This window comes from Schistocerca gregaria, chromosome 7, assembly GCF_023897955.1.
Source record: "Schistocerca gregaria isolate iqSchGreg1 chromosome 7, iqSchGreg1.2, whole genome shotgun sequence".
Taxonomy (NCBI): Eukaryota; Metazoa; Arthropoda; class Insecta; order Orthoptera; family Acrididae; genus Schistocerca; species Schistocerca gregaria.
Genome location: NC_064926.1, coordinates 421,762,525 through 421,777,853, shown reverse-complemented (window position 1 = coordinate 421,777,853; position 15,329 = coordinate 421,762,525). Strand labels below are relative to the sequence as shown.

General features: G+C 41.0%; 1 protein-coding gene across 7 annotated transcripts in view; it reads right to left on the bottom strand.

Moving 5' to 3' along the window:
* LOC126281437 (dihydropyrimidinase-like) overlaps nucleotides 1–15,329 on the bottom strand; it is a 293,010-nt gene that overhangs the window by 49,106 nt on the left and 228,575 nt on the right. For all 7 annotated transcript variants that reach the window (XM_049980405.1, XM_049980402.1, XM_049980401.1 and 4 more), the window contains 5 exons: nucleotides 11,196–11,290; nucleotides 11,028–11,101; nucleotides 8,117–8,227; nucleotides 7,836–7,963; nucleotides 321–500 (listed from right to left, as the gene is read on the bottom strand). In XM_049980405.1, the coding sequence (XP_049836362.1) occupies nucleotides 321–500; nucleotides 7,836–7,963; nucleotides 8,117–8,227; nucleotides 11,028–11,101; nucleotides 11,196–11,290 (588 nt within the window). The remainder of the gene's footprint in view (nucleotides 1–320; nucleotides 501–7,835; nucleotides 7,964–8,116; nucleotides 8,228–11,027; nucleotides 11,102–11,195; nucleotides 11,291–15,329) is intronic.

The window sequence follows — 15,329 nt, the reverse complement described above, 5'->3', positions numbered from 1 at the left end:
TATCTAATAAACCACTCAGTAAATATAGTGATTTGCAGCTCATTACAGTGTGGAAACCAGATATTGTGAATTTAAAGTGGGTGCAGCAGACGCAGGATGAAAACATTGCTTTACATGGTGAAGGACTGATCACCAGCGACCACACAGCTAGTGCCATGGCTATGTAAGGGTACGGCCAGCAACCACATAAAAGTCAGTTACCACTTGACAATTTAAGCACTCTATGAGAACTTGTGGGTGTGTAACCACTTGATACAGCTAGCAGAACAAGATGATTTTTTTTTTTTTTTTTTTAAGGTCTCAATTAATCATTGTCTTACCTGTTCTATAACTGCACCATTCTCAGCATGAACAAGAGGAACTGCTCCTAAATTCTTGCATTTATGAAGTGCTTCAAAAATTTCACCATCATCTAGCATGTAAAGATCACGATAGGCCATAAAAAATTTGAAGGAATTGACACCATGGGCTTTGCACAGCTCTTCCATTTCTTCTTTAACCTAGAAAAGCAAAATATTGCTACAGTTCAAATTGCACCATATCATACTATTATCATTAACAATCATCCAAATATATTGCAAGCACAGTTACAACTATGATAACCAAATGCTAAACAATTTGAAACTAAGTATACCTGTGTTTACATCAGAAAATGAGCACACACTGATTAGCCACTGGGGCAGAAACAACAGGGCCAGGGCTGAAATAAATTATCAACAGCTTTAATCTCAATTTATTTATTTTTTTAGTCATAAGCAATAGACTTTTTTAACTTTGCACATTTGTCAGTGCCCGTGCTGTAATTTCTAGTTACTGGTAAGTGATTAGATAGCTAGAAAGTGAATACTGCTCTTTCGATAAAACCTTTATTAGTATTAATATTTACTTTCATTTGACCAATGGAATTTCTTATGTCAAATTCTACTGGTGTGTTTCTGCCACTCTTAAATCATCCAGTTAACAATTGTATTAGATGATCTGCTACATAAAATATGATTTCACAATCTGTTTAAGCACTACCTTGTGAAAGTAGACTCTTCCTGTTTCATGTCCCAATGATCCACACCCACCTCAGGTAGGTTTACCTTCACATGAACAGTATTGTGTTTTTATCCAGAGTATTTGGAGCTGGGTAGGATATTGTCTATCAGTGTAGGTGCTGGTAAGGTTATCAGTATATCTTGACAGTTCCTGCTTTCCAGTGCAAATGCGGTGTCTAAGGATAGTAAGGCTTTTTGACTCAAAATGGATATGCTGTTGGAGGTTGGTCAGCTGGTATGGATGGACATATTTATGGAGCCATCTGAGAGGTGAAGTTTGACATCATATAATCACTTCTAACCGGGCCTCATCTTCCTTTCCTAGCTGCCCCCCAATGTGTCCTAGAATGGAACACACTGCTATCCATAACCTAAAAAATAATCCAGACCTCCCATAAGCCTAAGGAAAACAACACTCTTAAGGGTAGGAGGCCCCCAAGAGAAATCTCCCCAGCTCTCCAGCTTTTGAGTTTTGCATCCAAGTTGGTGTCGCTTCCACATAAAAAGTGAGCCCAGGCTGATTTAATGGATACAACCTCCACAAGGATAGAGATGTACAGGGTGATTCAAAAAGAATACCACAACTTTAAAATGTGTATTTAATGAAAGAAACATAATATAACCTTCTGTTATACATCATTACAAAGATTATTTAAAAAGGTTTTTTTTTCACTCAAAAACAAGTTCAGAGATGTTCAATATGGCCCCCTCCAGACATTCGAGCAATATCGACCCGATACTCCAACTCGTTCCACACTCTCTGTAGCATATCAGGCGTAACAGTTTGGATAGCTGCTGTTATTTATCGTTTCAAATCATCAATGGTGGTTGGGAGAGGTGGCCGAAACACCATATCCTTAACATACCCCAATAAGAAAAAATCGCAGGAGGTAAGATCAGGGCTTCTTGGAGGCCAGTGATGAAGTGCTCTGTCATGGACTGCCTGGCGGCCGATCCATCACCTCGGGTAGTTGACGATAAGGTTTCATAACTAACCTTTTTCGTAGGACTCTCCATACAGTTGATTGTGGAATTTGCAGCTCTCTGCTAGCTCTGTGAGTCGATTTTCCTGGGCTGCGAACAAATGCTTGCTGGATGCGTGCTACATTTTCATCACTCGTGCTCGGCCGTCCAGAACTTTTCCCTTTGCACAAACACCCATTCTCTGTAAACTGTTTATACCAACGTTTAATACACCACCTATCAGGAGGTTTAACACCATACTTCGTTCGAAATGCACGCTGAACAACTGTCGTCGATTCACTTCTGCCGTACTCAATAACACAAAAAGCTTTCTGTTGAGCGGTCGCCATCTTAGCATCAACTGACGCTGACGCCTAGTCAACAGCGCCTCAAGCGAACAAATGTACAACTAAATGAAACTTTATAGCTCCCTTAATTCGCCAACAGATAGTGCTTAGCTCTGCCTTTTGTCGGTGCAGAGTTTTAAATTCCTAAAGTTGTGGTATTCTTTTTGAATCACCCTGTAAATAATAAATTAGGAAGATACCAGGCATTATGTGGAATTGAAACTTCCTGGCAGATTAAGACTGTGTGCTGGACCGAGACTCGAACTCGGGACCTTTGCCTTTCGCAGGCAAGTGCTCTACCATCTGAGCTACTCAAGCATGACTCGTGCCCCATCCTCACAGCTTTACTTCCGCCAGTACCTCGTCTCCTACCTCCCAAACTTTACAGAAGCTCTCCTGGTATATTTGAAGAAGGCAAAACAGCACGGACTGAAACAGTTGAAGCTGTACATGATGGCAGTGTCAGTTATTCCATATGGCACTGAAACATGGACATTAAGGCAGGAGGACCACAACCTTATAAAAGAAACAGAAATAAAATTGTTTAGGGCACACTGGGGGACCCACATCTTGATAAAATAAGTGAATGACGATATGCACAATCAATTATAAACATTTGCAATTTGGGATAAAATGGCTGAATACAGGGATAAATGGATTAATACAGAAGTGGGAAGAGTATTTAGAACGAATGGACAATAAAAGGATTCCAAAAGTGGCACTGTCAAAGATCTACTGGCCAAAGAGACCCAGGAAGACTCAGACAAAAGTGGATTGAGCCCAGAACAGGTCAAAGGGTCTAATCCCTGTGAGGATGCCAATTAAAATTATTATTATTTTTTTATTATTATTATTCTGACCTTATCATCCTTCCAGCACACCAAGGCTTCACCACTGTTGTCATGAATTGTAGTGAGTAGCTGAGGGTCTCCACCAATTTTCCAACACCTCTGCACACAAACCTTAAAACTATATTCCCATCCCAGAAGACCAACATGACCTCAAGCCCTTAGATCTATTCCAAACCCTGACACCTGATTCCAACTTCCTCCTCACAACAGCATCCCCCCCCCCCCCCCCCCCAACCCCTCCACACTCCCACCTTTTGCCTTCTTCCCAATTCCACGAACACAACTTCACAGGTTGCCCTGCTGGTCGAACATTGTGGGTGAGATACCAACATCACCAATTCCCATAACCTTACGGCCATGGAACACTATCTTTCTCAATGTCCTCCTGACACCAAACCCACCTCTTCTTTCCTAGTTGTCATAGCCAACCCCATCCTAACCCACAATTATTTCGCTTTTGAAGGCCAAAGCTACAAACAAATGATGATGTTTTGTGTTTGTGGGGCACTCAATTGCGCGGTCATCAGTGCCCGCACAAAGTCCCAATGTTAAACAGTCCAGTTTTTTCACATTCCACTCTAGCCACTGCCATAAATGATGATGATGACCATGATCATGAAGAAGAAATGATGAGGACAACAAAAACACCCAGTCCTCAGGCAGAGAATATCCCCAACCTAGCTGGGAATTGAACCCAGGATCCCGTGCTCCAGAGACACCAACACTAGCCACTAGACCACGAGCTGCAGACTCAACAAACAAATCCATGGTACTGTGGTACTATCATGACATCATCAAATGCCAACTTATTTATGGGCCATCTGGAAGAATCCTTCCTATCCAGCCAAAACCTCAAACCTATTGTCCGGTTCGGACTCAGCGATGACTTTCCATGATATGGACTCATGACTAAAACAACCTTTGCTCATTCCTCCACAACCTCAACATCTATTCCAAAATCAGATTCACGTGGTTCTTCTCAACTCATTGAGCCACCTTCCTTGATGTCTTTTTCTGCCTCTCAGATGGCTCCATAAATATTTCCCTCCAACAGTATCTCCACTATGACAGCTGTCACCTGTTCCATGACAAAAAATCTCTTCCTTACACAGCCTCCCCATCTACAGATGCCACATTTGCAGTGGAAAGTATTTGTTAAAATATAGCAATATCCTTATCAGAGCCTTTACAGGAAGACAATATCTTACCCAGCTCATCCAAAACATGTATCCTGAACAATTTGTTCATCTGTCACTAGTAAACCTGTAGACTAGTCAGCAACCAGCACTCCTGTGATCACTCAGTATCACCCTGGGCTTGAAATGTTCAACCACATCCTCCACAGGGGCTTTGACTACCCCTGGTCATGTCCTGAGATGAGGTATTCCTAGCCAAAATCCTACCCACATCACCAAAAGTAGTGTTCTGCTGTCCACCCAACTTACAGACTATCCTTTTCCATCCTTGTTCAAACCGTGCTCCCACTCCTGCACTCAAAGGATGATTTTCTTGTGGTCAGACCACATGCAACATCTCATACACCCACACACTACCTCCTATGGCATTCCCATCAAAGGCATTTCCTACCCAATAGAAGTCAGACCACGTGTGAAAGCAGCCTTGTTACATATCAGGTAACCCGTAATTACTGTACAAGTCTATGTGGCCAAGACAACTAACAAACTGACTTCTCACACGAATGGCCACTGGAAAACTGTGGCAAACTGCAAACTTGATTATCCAGTTGCCGAACATGCTGCATGCCACACCACAAGACAAATGACTTCAACGTCTGCTTAACCACACAGGCTATTTGGATACTCCCTTCCAGCAAACGTTTCTCTGAAGTGTGAAGATGGGAATTGTTTTTCCATATATCCAGCGTCCTTGCAAACCCTCTGGTCTAAACATTTGCAAACCTGTTCCCAGTTCCTCACCTCACCTTTTCCCTTCCTTTCTGTCCACACCACTCATTTTCTATCCAAATTGTGCACAGCCTTCTCAACTCCTCCCCCCCTCCCTCTCCCCCTTCTCTCCTTTACCACCTCCCCCTTTCTCCCCTTCCTCCTCTTACACATCTTTGCTGCACCCTCTGTACTCTTTTCGTCTCATTGTACGCCCATGCGTTTATCTGTCCAAAGAGCTGCTTCTTTCCTGTTACTCCCTACTTGTGTCCTTTCCTACCCCTCACCCACCTCCAGCGATTCAGGCGGCTGCTTTCAGTAACTGAGTATCAGTAATCAGTCTTCCTATGGCCACAGGAGTGTGCATTTGGCTGCCTGTGTGTTTGTGTGGGGGAATATGAGTATTTTTACTAAAATAGAGCTAGGGCTCAAAAGCTAGTGTTATATTACATGTTTCCATACTCCATGTATCGATACCATAGAGATGAGTGGTTGCCTTTCCTTTATTTTATCTATTATGTTCCAGAACATCCAGACTTAAGGCATCATAATAATAATCTGTGTGTCTAACATTTATTCAACTTTTAAACAATTCCTTTCTTTGCTTTATTGTTGCATTTGACAGTTACAGAATGCAACTAAAAATGAATTGTAGCAAATAATGTATACAGAAATCTGATGAGCTAAAGAAGCCAATAAATTACCATACATAGAGTTAACTGTCTGTAAAGAAGCAATTCGGAGTCAACGTACACCTTTCTCATGTTCTTAAAGATGTAAGATAAGTTTGCACTCAGATTCTGTCTTCTCACTGCATTAACTTCTGATCAAAAGACTGATTGCTTATTTCCCTCACAATTCTATGCTACTATTCACTTTATATTGGTCACCAATGAAAGTGGGTTGAAGGAGTGGCGGAAGCATGCTTCCACCCTCACATACAACTATAAGAGTTCTATCTGTAGTTGAATAACTGTTGTTGCTGTTTTGATCACAGCACATGAGAGAAAGGACAAGCATTGATAATTGTAAAATCATACAAACATTATCTGCTGATCAGCCAAAACATATGACCACCCAACTAATAGCCAATATGTCCATCTTTGGCGTGGATAACAGTGGCAACACATTGCGGCATGGCAGCAACGAGGCCTTGGTAGGTCACTGGAGGGAGTTGACACCACATCTGCACACACAATCACCTAATTCCTGTAAATTACAGGAAGAGAGGCACATTCAGTCACATGGCAGATGTGTTCAAATATGGAGATTTCGGGGGGAGGGGGGCGGCACATCAATTGTAACTTGCCACTGCGTTCCTTGAACCATTCCATCACACTCCTGGCCTTGTGACATAGCATCCTCTTGAAAAATGCCACTGCCGTCGGGAAACATGATCGTCATGGTGAGATGTACGTGGTCTGCAGCCAGTATACAATGCTCCTTCACCAACATGGTATATTTCATGAGATCCACTGGATCCATGGATGCTCATGTGAATGTTTCCCAGACCATATTGAGCTGCCACCAGTCTGTCTCTGTCCCACAGTACAGGTGTCAATGATCTGTACCCTTAGAAGACAACAAATTCATGCCGCCCTATCAGCATGATGAAGAACGTATCTGGATTCATCAGACCATGCAATGCTCTGCCACTGTGCCAATGTCCAGTGCCAAGGGTCACATGGCTATTTCAGTCGCAGTTGCCAATGTCGTGGTGTTAACATTGGCATGTGCATGGGCTGTTGGCTATGATGGCCCATCATTAGGAATGTTTGGTGTACAATGTTTTCTGACACACTTATACTTTGCCAGCATCAGAGTCTGCTGTTAGTTCTGCCACAGTTCGCTGCCTGTCCTGTTTTACCAGTCTGTCCAGCCTACGACTTCCGACATCTGTAATGAGGGTGGTCAACCAACCCCATCCCGCCTGGACATGGTATCACCTTGGTTTCGGCACATGTTGAAGACACTCACCGCAACACTCCTTGAACATCTGACAAGTTTTGCAGTTTCTGAAATGCTCGTGCTGAGCCTCCGGGTCATAACAATCTGACCTTGGCCAAACTCGGGTAGGTCAGATGCCTTCCACATTCTATACATGGATAGCATGCTCACTGATAGTACATGCACTGCGCATGTGTCTGGTGTCTGATGCTGTCATTCCTTGCAAGGTGACACTGCTATCACCTAGACGGGTTAATATAGACAGTATATCAATGGTCATAATGTTCTGGCTGATCACAACATATGGTGAAAACACTAAAAATGGAAACATACATTGGAAGGTAAGCAAATCTATATACAGAGATTTAAAAAATACCAATTATAATAGTTTGGCAGTTTTGTTGACCTTGAAGGAACGATAACACACACTTTAAGTAGTATGGATGCTACACAGAACTCTGTAACACACTTTGCACTTTCAATGTCATTGTTCAAAACACAAAACAAATCCGCACACAATGTATGGGCTGCACATGAATACAAGTACTAAATGTCCTTTTACAAAAAAAGTAGTGACAGCAAACCATACATAATTGACAAGGGGAAAGACTATGTTACTGCACATAGTATTGTCTGATCAGAAATGATGAAAATAATACCACATATCCCAGAAATATTGATTAGAGGATAAATGCTACTGGCCGGAGCTTGGGGTACTGGCTGTGGGTGAAATTACATGTATTAAAGTAGATATTTTCCAAGTTAATAATAACAAAATATTACCTTATCTGACCAGCTTGTCACTCCAATATGCAAACCATAATCACAACACACTTTCTCGTCTGCTAGCTTTCTGTACTTCTCATAAATTTCAATAAGTGATTCATCTTTTTGTGGAATAGCAAAGTTAACTGCAAGATAAGCAAAACGACACAGTCAATACATTAGTACAACTTATACTTCATCCACAAGGTACAAATACTTCACATTTGACTAACATTATAGTACCTCTATAATTACTTTATCAGTGCTAAACTTAGTATTATAGAAAGAATAATACTTACTGACAGTAGTTGTTCCTCCTGCTACTGCAGCATTAGTGCCTGTGTAGAAATCATCTACGGATTTATGGCCCTGGATCTCAAATTCAAAACATGTGTGTGGGTCAACTCCACCTTAAAAAGATTATTAGTTTCATAATGAGAAATATGTAAAATAGTGACACAAAATTGAAAGAAATGAATACAATCTGTACTTTCAAATACAAGCAATCAAAAATAATGGTAGAAAATTCTGCCTATATTTCAACTGAAAGGATTTATGGAAAGATCTTGGCCTACCACATAACACTGAATTTCTATTTACTGCATTTTTTTAGTCACAACTTTAATTTTTAAGAAAATGTCAGGAAATGTAAGGGAATAATCATGCAGAAGCATGGAAAAAGCTCTCAGGAAAACTTCCATTGGTGGGTCTTTTCTAATTACTGAATGCTTAATGATAGCAGATTGTGAGGCACACATACATTGCCTATGCGACATTAAGTATGGTACAGTAGAATTAGTTATCACTACAAGTGGACTCTGCAAGGGTTAATTCTGTGTACATGGTACATAAAGGAGGAGATGAAGGTAACAACCCACCATACAGTTGAAATGTTGATAAGCACACAAACAAGACTGAGAAAACTGCTAACTTTCAGACAAATCTTTCTTGAGAGCTAATAGAATACACATACAAATTCACAGATGAAACGACTATCCTCATTCCTCCACAGTCTCAACCCTTTCTCTCCCATATGCTTCAAATGGTTCTCCTCAGTGCAGTGTACTACCCTTCTGGACATTTGTCCCCACCTCTCTGATGGCTCCTGACAAATCTCTGTTCATATCTAGCCCACTAACCAGCGACAACACCTGCATCTTGTTTTGTGTTATCACAAAATAAGGGAGAGAGTGTCATGGGCAGGATACACAACCGGGGTGGCAATTATCAAAACAAAGGCATTTTTTGTTGCAGTGAAATCTTTTCATGAAATTTCGATCACGGACCTTCTCGACCAAATGTCAACATATTTTTTTTTTAATGTCCATGTGCACACAGGCAAGTGATCATCACAAAATACGAAAAACCAGACAGAAATATATGAGTGCGTGTTTTTGTCACAAGCTGTTTGAGAGTTGAACAGTTGAGAGAAAGTCTGATGGTGGTTTCAAGAACACTCTGTCAGGCTTTTAACTGTGGATTGCACAATACTCACGTAAATGTACAATGAGCTGAGTGTGAGAATTCGAAAATGTTTGCAACTTGCATAGTTTTCAACATTATAAAATAAGCTTACTGCATTATTTTGCTTGATAAATACTTTAATAGTTTAAACTTTTGATTTCCTGCCCCACTCTCACCTCATCCAGTCGTATTTTGTACATCTTGTATATATGTGTAAATATATTTAAAATGTATTAAAAACAAAGATTCCAAGACTTACCAAGCAGGAAAGCGCCGGCAGACAGGCACATGAACAAAACACACAAACACACACACACAGAATTACTAGCTTTCGCAACCGATGGTTGCTTCTTCAGGAAGGAGAGGGAAAGACGAAAGGATGTGGGTTTTAAGGGAGAGGGTAAGGAGTCATTTCAATCCCGGGAGCGGAAAGACTTCCCTTAGGGGAAAAAAAGGACAGGTGTACACTCTCTCTCTCTCTCTCTCTCGCGCACGCGCGCACGCGCGCGCGCGCACGCGCACGCACACGCACACACACACGCGCGTAATTCTGTGTGTGTGTGTGTGTGTGTGTGTGTGTGTGTGTGTGTGTGTGTGTGTGTGTGTGTGTGTGTGTGTGTTTTGTTCATGTGCCTGTCTGCCGGCGCTTTCCCGCTTGGTAAGTCTTGGAATCTTTGTTTTTAATATATTTTTCCCATGTGGAAGTTTCTTTCTATTTTATTTACATCATCATTAATTTGAACCCAACAATTATATTTAAAATGTATCTGGCATGTTCTATATCATTTTATTATTGATTATAAAAGGAAAAAGAAATAAATAAAAAAGAAAAATAATACTTCACCATCCTAAAAAAAATTACAGGAGACAGTAGATAGTATCAAATGTCATCTTGTTAAGGAAGTAGTTGATTTCATTAGCAACTGTCTTGTCAGTTTATCAGTGGATGCAAATGTCCTGGTCAACAAGGATTTCACCCAGAACAATGACTGAAAGACTTCCATGATGAACTGAGACTGCCGAAGTGTATCACAGTTTATGGCTGAAGGTAATTTCACTGTCAATCAGAGAGAGATGCAGAACATCAGTGCTAATTCTTTGTGATTTCAAGCACTCAAGGAGCACTTATATTGCCTGAGCAATGGAAGCAGAGTTTTATGCAAGAGACCCTTGATCATTCCTGCATGTTTATCACAAGCTTTAGGAAGCTTACACTCCCAAAGGACAGCAGGCGAGAGATGGAACAAGTTGAGGAAGGCTCTGTATGGTTCAAATTGGTGTTTAAATTACAACAAAATTTATTCTTTTATGACATAACAGATAATTTCAAGGATGTACACTACTGCTGGAACACCTGGTTTCGCAGTTCTCTTATAATATTAAAAGAGGCTAAGATGAAAATAGCCACTGAACTGGGATATTAATGTCTATATGGCTTGAGACAGATTTAGGAGCAAAATCTGAATTTTAATCCTACTAAAATATCTGGTATAACTAGGAACAAAATGTCTAACATCAGTGATGGAATTCACACTATCACTTTGAGCTGCATTAGTCGCTGTCCCAAGAATGGCTAAACACTCAAGTCTCCTATTACCCGAGCCTTGTGAAGTATAAAACACAATGAATTGCAGTTGTTGACAAAGTTTATGGAGGTCTTACACACTTTTAAGATGATCATCTTGCACCAGTGAGATTATTTTTTACGTCCAAGTTCCACAAATACACTATGATAGTAGAACTTACCAGGCATCACATATTTGCCCTGAGCATCAATTTCTCTTGTTCCAGCAGGTATTGTCAAATCACTGCCAACTTGCCTGCAGATTAAAGAACAAAAAGCTTCATAATTTGATGAAACAATGTTACAGTGAAGTGTAAAAATATTTCTAAGAGTTGATTAGGGCAACTTACTTTATTACTCCATCTTCAATATACACATCACCATCAAACATTGTATCTGCATTAACAATTTTCCCATTTCTGATTAGGATCCTATCCTCTGAAAACTGAAAGACAACAACAGAAAACACTAATTATCTCATCTGTGTGAAACACATTCAAAAGCAAGATTGTGTATGACTACTACATCATCTATCAAGACTGAAAAGAAGTGCTTACAAATGGCAACGGGGAATTTACGCGAACACACACACACACACACACACACACACACACACACACACACACACACACACAATATGCTGTGACTGCAGTTATGGGCATAGACTGGGATGAATGGTTGTGTTGAGTATGGTGGGGAGAGGGAGAGTAGCTGATGGCCTGGAGGGAAGCAGCAGATGTGTGGGGTAGGAATGTGGGAGGGAGAGCCAGCAGGTACACAGGATAGGAATGCAAATGGGGGCACTGGAGAGTTAATAATCTGTGCCACCTGGATCCTTTCCCCATACACCAGATTTTCTGAACTATGCAGATGAGAGTTATCCTCGCAACACATCATCCACTCTTGCAATCCTCATTGCTCAATCTTCACTAACTCACCACACGAAGACCCCCTACCCAACAGTATCGCCTTCCTCTGTCCTGTCACCCTCTCCCAATCCACTCCATCACATCATAATGCTTTGCACAAACTTACTGGCCACTGTGCACATCTGTTGCATTCCTTGGCCATGCAATGGCTCCCTCTCCCTCTCACATTCCTATCCCTCACACCTGCTGCCTCCCTCTGAGCCATTAGCTACCCTTCCCCAGTCTCTACTGGCTACTTCTGAAAGCATACTAGGAACAGATTATGAATAGGGCTAATCTATTCAAACTGATAATATGATAATTACATCTACATCTATACCCCACACACCGTCTTGCCGTGTCTGGTGGAGGGTATTTTGTGTGCCACTGTTACTTCTCTCTTTTTCCTGTTCTGGTTGCAAATGGTTCATGGGAAGAATGACTGCTGGTAACCTTTCATGTGGGTTAAAATATCTCTGATTTCATCTTCATGGCCGTTCCGCAAGATAGATGTAGGGGGAACTAATGTACTGATTCTCTATTCCAGGAAAGTATGCTCTTGGAACATTAACAGTAAACTGCGCCATAATGCAGAACATCTCTCCTGCAGCATCTACCACTGGAATTAGCTAAGCATCTCTGTGATACTTTCATGTTTACTGAACGAACCTTTAATGAAACATGCTGTTGTTCTTTGCATCATCTCTGTTCCCTCTGTTACAGATTGCAGGCTCATGAGTAATTTTCAAGTACTGGTTGAATGAGTGTTTTGTAATCCACTGCCTTTGTTGATGAACTAAATTTCCCGAGAATACTTTCAATGAATCTGAGTCTGGCCTCTGCCTTACTCACAATCAATTTTATATGATTGTTCTTCTTCAAATAGCTCTGTACCTATTCTTCTAGATTATTTATGGAAATAACTGCTTCCAGTGATACTTCAGCAATTGTGCAATCATACAATAATGGGTGTCTTTCTATGTACATGCAATATTTTACATCCGTGTTTGTTGACGGTCAACTGCCACTTTCATACCAAGCATCAATACTCAGCAGATCTTCCTGCATTACTACCATTATCCAGCATTGCAACTTCTCTGCACACAACAGTATTATCCTTGAAAAGCCCCATGAAACTTCAGATGTTATCCCTTAGGCCACTTACATATATTTTGTGAAAATTAATGGTCCAATAACAGTCCCTTGAGGCATACGCCAGTTTATTTTTATGGTTGAAGGCTCTTCTCTTTTGAGAATGACATGCTGTGTTCATACGAGTCATACAATTGGTTCGATATTCAATACACTCTTATTTTGTTTATTGCAGTGCGGAACTGTGTTGAACGCCTTCCGCAAGTCAAAGAACAAGGCATGTACCTGGCCTTCTGTATCTACTGTTTTCTGGCTCTCATGGACAAACACAGAGAGCTGTGTTTCAAACAACTGTTTTTGGAATCCACGCTCATTCCTACAGAGGAGATTTTCAGACTCCAGAAATATCATAATTTGTGAACATAAAATATGTTCAAATAGTCTACAACTGCCTGATGTTACAGATATAAGCCTATAGTTTTGTGCAGCTGACACCCTTTGGCAAAAACAGAACTGGCCTGTGCTTTTTTCCAATCATCAGGAGCACTTCACTCCTCCAAAGAACTATTTACACCACTACTAGAAGAGGTGCAAGTTCTTTGATATACTATGTAGAATCTTGTTGATATTCAATCAGATCCAGTTATCTTCCCCATGTTGAGCAATTTCAGTTGCTTTTCTATACCACAGTTAATTTCAGATTCATTGAATGTTTCATGCATGGCTCCCCTTACACAAATTTTGGCTTTATTAAATTTTTGTTTGGCTTGCAGTTGAGCTCTCTCTGCTTTTATAGTAGTTTCTAACATGGCTGTTGAACCACAGTGGATCTTTTGCAAATCTCACTACTTTGCTCAGCAAATACCTGTCTAATACATATTGTGCAATGCTCCAGAACTCTGCCCATTGATACTCAACATTGTTATTTCTGGAGATGAAGTTTTATGCTGAAGACTCAGGTAATCTGAAATCTGTTTCTTATCATTCTTGCTAAGCAGAAAGATCTTCCTGCCTTTCTGCCTTCCCATTTACAGTTGTATTCAGTGACGCTGTAAAAGCTTTATGAACACTTTCCCCTGTTCTACACAGAGTCAAAAAGTCTGGTTCTCTTTGCTACCAGCAGGTCTGAGATGTGATCTTCATGGGTCAGTTCTACGATTAGCTGTTCCAGTTAATTTTTAGATTAAGCACATTTCACACAATTCTCTGTCCCTACTAACCATCCTACTAACTTAAACCACCCAGTCTACAGTGGTAAGTTAAAATCTACACCTAAACCTACAATGTGACCAGGAAATATACACAAAATATTCTCCAAGTTTCCCTTCAATCGTTCTGCTACTACTGCTGCTGAGGCAGGGTAGTTTACAAAAGCATCCGATGACAATGTTTGATCCACATTGTCTTCGTCTAAATTATTTCGCATTCTGAACCCGTAAGAATCTCACTAGATATTATTGTATTTTTTATGTCTATAAACTTGCCTCCAACACCAACATTCAACCTATCTTTGCGATATGCATTACAATTGGTATTCAGTATTTCATTGTTACTAACACTGTGTTCAGCCAGCTTTCTGTCCCTAGCACTATATGACCATTGTTACTGTTTATATGTGAGATTAATTCTGGGACTTTTCCATAGATGCTCCTGCAGTAAACTAAACATATATTAACATTTTAATTCTGTGATCTGCTTTGACAAGTGGTTCTCTGTCTGAACTCAGAAGGCATCTTATGGGGCTTATGGAAGAATTTCTCTAAACTAAAAAACCCCCATGTCCTCCGCTACCCTAGTAGCTGTTTCCTATGTGTAGAGCATGGCTGACCTATTAAGAGAATGCTACAAGTCTCCACCTGATAGTCGAGGTTGAGAAATTTGCGTCATATACTGTTGCAGGATCATCTGAGCCTTTGGTTTTTATCTTCCACTCGGTTCCAAATCAGAGGACCACTATCAGTTCTGGGAATGATGCTGCAAAATGATAGTCTTGCTTCCTGCCTAGGTGGGAGACTAGCTGTCTTCACCAAATCAGCCACCTGCCTGCAGGAACAGACAATAGCCTCTGAAACTTGGCAGCAGGTATGAGTCACGATTTGCAGCTGGGTCCACCACCCAGTGTGCTCAATTGCTGCTGGCAGAGCCTGCTCCACATCTCGGATAAGACCTCCTGACTGGCAAACAGTGGACGCTGGCCCTCTTTCTTGATCTGTCTGCTGTTTTCCGGAGGGGCTCCATCATGTACTTAACACTGTAGCTTCCAATGACAAGTAATGCCACACACTGTGCTTGTACAGACCTCAGTGGAAGATTGTACACAATCCCAATAAGCAAGGTGCCCTGTGCTGGCTCAGATGTATGTTCAGCAGCAAGCCATAGTTCAAACCCATATTTAAGATGTAGATGGAGAGCTGTGAAACCAATACCCACTTGCGCCCTCCCCTCGCAGATTTGCGACATCGCCACTATTCATCAGTCATCGTC